Consider the following 6,439-nt stretch of genomic DNA (forward strand, 5'->3'; position numbering starts at 1 on the left):
TTTAAGGGATGATGCGCATTTCTTTGTCATATTTCAAGAGGGAAATCATGTCAATACAAAAATAATCCAATCCGTTTATTTCACTAAACAAACGTCTTACCTGAAAATATCATATGTTTTTTCTACATGAATGTGTAATACTTTTTTATGTAAATATCCTGTTGTAATATGTATTCGTTTGGGGAGAGACATTAATATAGGGGAAGCCATGTTTGTCAATCCCACTGTACATGCCTCAAATACAAGAATACATATTGTTTAAACTACATGGTGTCGAGGGACGATGCGCATTTCTTTGCATTTCTCAAGAGGGAGCAGCAGAGTTCAAGTGGTCATGCGAGAGAGCCGGTGAGGTAATCCATAGTCAGGAAGACATACACCAACCAGCACTAGCTATATATAGGAACGTGTTTATGAATGTGCGATATGATTATGATGATTTACGACACAACCACACTTCACATGGACAGTAGCAGGTAACACATTCATAAGACAGGTAAACACAGTTCAAAGACACTTCAAATTTACGTAGTTTTAAACAGACCTAGCTGATTTTGTTAAGCGATTGTAACCATTGATGGGACAAGGAATCACCACTGACTGGTGTGACCAGAGACCATATAATAGAGGGACGGCCCTCTAGCTAGTGCGCAAAACCATCAGCGCTACGGCTTGTACTGCGCAGCCTATCCGGAAGCTGGCTAAAACGTGTGTTGACTTCAGTCATCGATTTCGCGTATTTTCATTGCAAAGGTAAGATTTGATTTTTTTCATGTATTCTCATGCATATACTTACATTTGCAACAGTGCATTAGAGGTGTATTAGGGGTGCTAAAGCATATATTTGTCTTTGTATTTGATGAATACTGTCATGTGTGCTCGCTGTTTTGTGAGAACAATGGCGGAGGTGTAAAATCGGCGAAAGTCCCGATTTTGATTTTCACTAACGGATACTAATTCTCAATACAAATCCTTAGTTACCGGGGTGTAATGAAAGAAAATAAGATGAAGATTGGTATAGGGGCATTTATAAGTCTGTGGCGGTCGCGTCATTCCTTATTTTGGCTCCTGCAATGCGACGAAATATGATGTTTTCCGAAATATTTACTCCACAACTATTGATTTTTCGCACGCTTTCACAAGAACAGCTTTTTACTAGCATGTTTGAAATAAACATGTGAACATTCACGGCGATTTCCTCTTTTGCGTGGTACACTTTTTATATGGCTACGATCGGTATTTTATTTTTTATGATTTTTGGCGTATACCCATATTTGCGTCGTATACTGAACATTTCAATTATCATGTAGCAGACGACATAACATTCATTTTGTTCGTTAATATAACGCGAATATATACTTAAATCATTCTACAAAAGTCCCATTCACCTAATCGTTTGAAAAAAAGTACATATTTCCAATATTGTTCATTTTGATAATTATATTTGTGGAAAGGGTCCTTATTTATCATGGAACAATTCATATATTTTTCTGTTATCATTATTCTTCCTACTGAAGTTATGAGTTATATTGCTACATATTATTATATTATTATACAGTACCAGCAGCCTGACTTTATGCAACAATGAATCAACATTTTTATTTTTATCATTACACTATTTATATAATAAATTATCATTTGTTTGGCAGATGCCCAGGAAAAAGAAAGTTTTTATCAGCAGTCGTCGGAAGGGCTACTCAAAGAGGGGTCCAAGACAACAAGGTGTCAGTTCTTCCTCTCTCTCTGACCATTCTTCTTCATCAGTACAATCAACTGTTCTTGGCGATTGCAGGTAAGTAATAATGGAAGTTAGAAATTCACAAATGATGTGTTTGAAAAAAAGAGAGTAATTTTGTGTTGATATTTTGTAGTTAGTGGTATTTATTCATTTTATTGGTGTTTTAAAATACGTTTAAAATATCAAAGCATTGTATAATCAAATATTAATATTGTTTCTTTTCTTCTGTAAAAAAAGGTATAATGTAAATTATTAAGTACAATATTCCCATCTTGAGTAAGTAACCAGAGCTTGGTTGAAATAGCATTGGCATCCAACTATTGCATAATTTTAACAGCTATTTAGAACACTTCAAATTATTTTTTTTAATATTAATATTGTGTATCTCCATTTTCAGTTCAAGAGATGCACTATGGGAAAAGGCATGGAAGTCATTCTTCATAGACCTCACCGATGAACCCACAGATACCCCATGCCTGGAAGAAGCGACAGATTCTGATGGTTGTTCGGCTGATGAATTCTTTGTTATTTTGGACACAATTCACCAGTATCATCCGGACAACAATGTAGATGAATTTGTTGATGGCATCCTGCGATACCACAAGTACCAGCAATTTTTAACATTGAAAAAGGAGCTGTTTCAGCATGTAGATGATCTAGGCAATTTTACAATTGCAAGAAACAAGCGTGAAAACATTACCATTGTGCAGTTTTATGACAATGACGTAGGCTCAGTCCAGCTTTCAGTAGTCATCAAGCCATCCTTTACAGCAGCAATATATGCACATCGACGTGACATTGGCCCAAATCATGAATTCTGGATTGGTTTACCTGCATTTTTCTCCACTCTAAGAGATGTGAAGAAACTTTTATCAAAACTCTCTACATACCATGTTTGCGTCGGCAATTATGAAGACAGATTTGCAGACTTGATTCCAGTTGGTGCAGGCATAAGTGAAGGAGCTATTTCAACAATATCTGCCTACCGAGAAGGAGATTTTGGGGCCAACATAAATGGAATTGCATATACTTCCACCATCCGATCCCTGAAGTGTCAGTTTCTGGTTTCTCAGAGAGACCGTTGTAGCCACTGCTGTAAATACAGAGCCACACTCCGAGCAAATGCCAGAAGAGACAGCCTTTCTCCGAAAAACCGGAAACCAAATGCATTCGGGCACACAACTCACAAGAACATGTCGAAGAATGAAGTCATAGAAAAGTACCTAATGATGAAAAGTTGTCGAAATTCCATTCAGCTTGAAATGGAGCGTTTAAGGAAAACCATCACCAAGAATATTACTCAGAAAGGTCTTAACCTAAGTGTTTCATCTAACTCCGACTTTCAGAAACTCTTGATGGAACACTCGGATGAAGTATCACATAGTTACCCTGATGAAACATCTATTCAGAGACTTTTCTGGGAGCAGCAGAAGAAATACAGCGACCTTGAAGACAAACGTGCTATGCGATGGCATCCAATGGTCATAAAATGGTGTCTCTACATGAGGAGTAGAAGTCGAAAGGCCTATGAAGTCGCTGGCAAGTCAGGCTTCATAGCCTTACCGAGCAAAAGGACACTGTATGACTATTCACATGCTCTTCCAAGTTCACTTGGCTTCCATCCTAGTTATTCCAAACATTTAAAAGGAGAAGCCAAGTCACTTGGAATGTTAGACATTGAGGCAAAATCCTACGTTGGCATTCTGCAGGATGAAGTGAAAGTGTCAGAAGGTCTTGTCTATGACAAAAACACTGGTGAACTGGTTGGTTATGTCGATTTAGACAGAGTTGGCAATGATTTACTATGTTTAGAGGAGGTTATTACAGGCACTAAACCTCAACTAGCAAATACCATGTTAGTACTCATGATCCGTGGTATTGTGACAGATTTGAAATACCCGTATGCAGCCTTTGCCACTAGGGGTATAAGTGCTGATTACTTATTTCCTTTACTTTGGGGAGCTGTTAGTAATTTAGAAGCAATTGGATTGAAACCGCTGTTTGTAACCTGCGATGGAGCTTCACCCAACCGCAAGTTCTTCAGCTTACACGAAGATCCTCAGCTGAATAATTTCTACTGGACATGGAATCCCTACTCTTTTCCACGCAGGAAGCTGTACTTCATTTCAGATGTTCCGCATCTTATCAAAACAACCAGAAACTGTTTTTCCAATTCAGGATCCCACAAAAAGACCAGAGATCTGTGGAAGGATGGCCGAGATATCAGTTGGATTCAAATTTTGAGGTTGTATGAAGAACATGTAGAAAACGCCTTGTTTTGTAAGACATACAAGCTTACAAGAGACCATATAGATTTGTCACCATACACAGCCATGAAAGTCAACTTGGCTGCACAAATATTTAGTAGCTCTGTGGCAAATGCTTTGGAGGAACTATATGGGGACCCAGTCAAAGAAACTGTAAACCTAATTAGGCATATCAACCGATTTTTTGATTGTCTCAACTCAAGGAGTTTGCAGGAAGGAAGCAGAACTCGGAACAGTGATAAGAAAGAGTACCGCAGTATTCATGACCCCAGACTGGATTACCTTCTTAATGACTTCTTGGATTTTTTCAAAGCCTGGGAGGATAGTGTTATGCAACGGCCTGGGCATTTTACTTTCACTCAAAGGAAACGCATGATGCTCAGCCATCAAACACTGAAAGGACTCCGAATATCTGTACATTCCATAGTTGAATGTGTGCGATTCATGCTTGCTGCCGGTGCAGAATTTGTTCTTACTCACCGATTTAATCAGGACCCTTTAGAAGAACAGTTTGGACAATTTAGACATAAAGGAGGCTCAAATGACAATCCATCAGTTTACGCTGTCAAACAGAACTTTTCACAGGTAAAGGTCATTGGTTCATCTGTGCTTCAACCAATACGTGGCAACATATCAAACAAGAGGCCACACCCTACCTTGACTGTTGATGATACAGCACTCCCTAGACGCAGACAGAAGCCTGTGTAATGTGCTTTACGTTAAAAGAACAGACAAATTTATGATCTCAAGATTCCATCTCCCATACATCTCAAGATTCCATCTCCCATACCACTGGAGTACCACTCTGTAAAAGTATCTGTTGTAATTATGGCATTGTAACTGTAATGTGTTGAAGACTTTTTATATAGGAAGAACACAACAGCAGACTGGGAAGGTTGAATTACTACATATCAATGATATGAAATTTATTTTGTTGAACATGTTCATTGTAACATATGTTTTTACTTGTTGCTGATGAGTCATTCTAACCCAGATTTTCATGGGTGTGCACAATATATACATATAAGTAATTGTTATCATTAATCACAAAGACCGCCGTGATGTTGCTGGAATATTGCTAAAAGCGGCGTAAAACCAAACTCAGTCAATAATCACAAACAGTAAATAGTCTCATAAATAGTGTTGGATTACAATAAATTGTCTCTTGATTTCAGAATTTTTCTGAGTGACTGGCTGTTTTTCCCTTCGCTAGTTTTTCTCTCATTTTTTTTCTCCTTCTGCTGTTGTCGCTTGACAAACTTGGCCACAGCCCCACCACGCACGTTAAGAAACAAAGTTACTAGAAATTCTAAAAGTTTTAATTTTAGTTTTTCTTCACACATGATTAACTTGTCCCAGTAGAAGATGACCATGGGGTTAGTCAAAATACTTTCTTTCAATATATCACATTGAAGGGAGTAAGAACAGAGGTTGGACAGATCCACTTTACTCCTGACTGCTATTTCAATAGATCGCACAAGAAGAAAGCAATAATCACTTGGAAGTGTAAGGCCACCCCTGTTGATTTTTTCTGTCCATCTGGCAAATGTCCGAATGTAGCTTTCTTTGGATTCTGTTTTGGTTTGAAGGCTATCGATGAGAGCCTCTATGTTTTGGCCACTTATTGTCTTCTTTTTAAGAAGAGCGTGGACAATATATCCAGAAATATAAAAGAGCACAGCTTGGTCATTTCCACTGATATTGTTTGCTTGCTTCTCATCAGCTGTCTTCATCGATTCCGTAAGAAAGTGAAAGAGCGTTTGAATTATGCGGTCTAGCAAACACTGGGTGAAGATGTGAATAAGTCTGATGTGATGGTTGCTGACTTCCTCTATACAGGTGTGCATGCTTGAAATAAATTCTTCCTGTATGCGCATCTGATGATACTTCCTCCAAAGTTCCTCTCGGTCGCTTGATATTGAACTCCCATGGCCAAACCCCTTGAACACATGGTGTAACTTTGGTGTCACAATAACTATAAAATCGTTTATGGCATCTGAATCTCTACTGAGGGATTTTGCAATTTCAATCACATCTTCACCAACTATTGAACCTGACTGAGATGCATCCATCATGGGGTCGCAAATGATCAATTTTAGTGCCTTGGGTACTTCATCCTTTAAGGCGTCCAACATTTGCGCTTCACTTGCAAGAGGCAAGACTTTTGACGATTCATCGGGTTTGAAGCTGTGTGGCTTGGTGGTGCTGCTCTTTTGTCTGTGCTCATAAGCTGAAATAAGAAAGAGGATAGCTAAATCTAATAATTTAACATGTAATAAAGTACATGAGTAGAAATTATGGAAATTAAATCCAATGTACAGTTCACTTCACGGATATCTAAAATATCTGTTAATGAAGTTATGTTAAGATTGTGTACAGATTTGTATGATTTTATGTTTTACATTCACAATCAGTCCTAAATGGACAACATAAC

General features: G+C 38.1%; 1 protein-coding gene across 1 annotated transcript; it reads left to right on the forward strand.

Moving 5' to 3' along the window:
* The first annotated feature begins 735 nt into the window (after nt 1-735).
* On the forward strand, nt 736-6,439 carry LOC124272836. The gene is made up of 4 exons (XM_046708058.1): nt 736-753; nt 1,650-1,792; nt 2,136-2,720; nt 6,263-6,439. Exons 2-4 carry the CDS (start codon nt 1,650-1,652, stop codon nt 6,264-6,266), a joined length of 732 nt encoding a protein of 243 aa, XP_046564014.1. The 5' UTR covers nt 736-753; the 3' UTR covers nt 6,267-6,439.

This window comes from Haliotis rubra, unplaced genomic scaffold, assembly GCF_003918875.1.
Source record: "Haliotis rubra isolate DU_JTF1 unplaced genomic scaffold, ASM391887v1 Scf1734, whole genome shotgun sequence".
Classification (NCBI taxonomy): Eukaryota; Metazoa; Mollusca; class Gastropoda; order Lepetellida; family Haliotidae; genus Haliotis; species Haliotis rubra.

Excerpts from the sequence above, each read along its gene's own strand:
- LOC124272836 (XM_046708058.1), top strand. The coding sequence starts at position 1,650 with ATGCCCAGGAAAAAGAAAGTTTTTATCAGCAGTCGTCGGAAGGGCTAC. Across the intron at positions 1,793-2,135 it reads ACTGTTCTTGGCGATTGCAG|TTCAAGAGATGCACTATGGG; the intron begins GTAAGTAATAAT and ends CTCCATTTTCAG.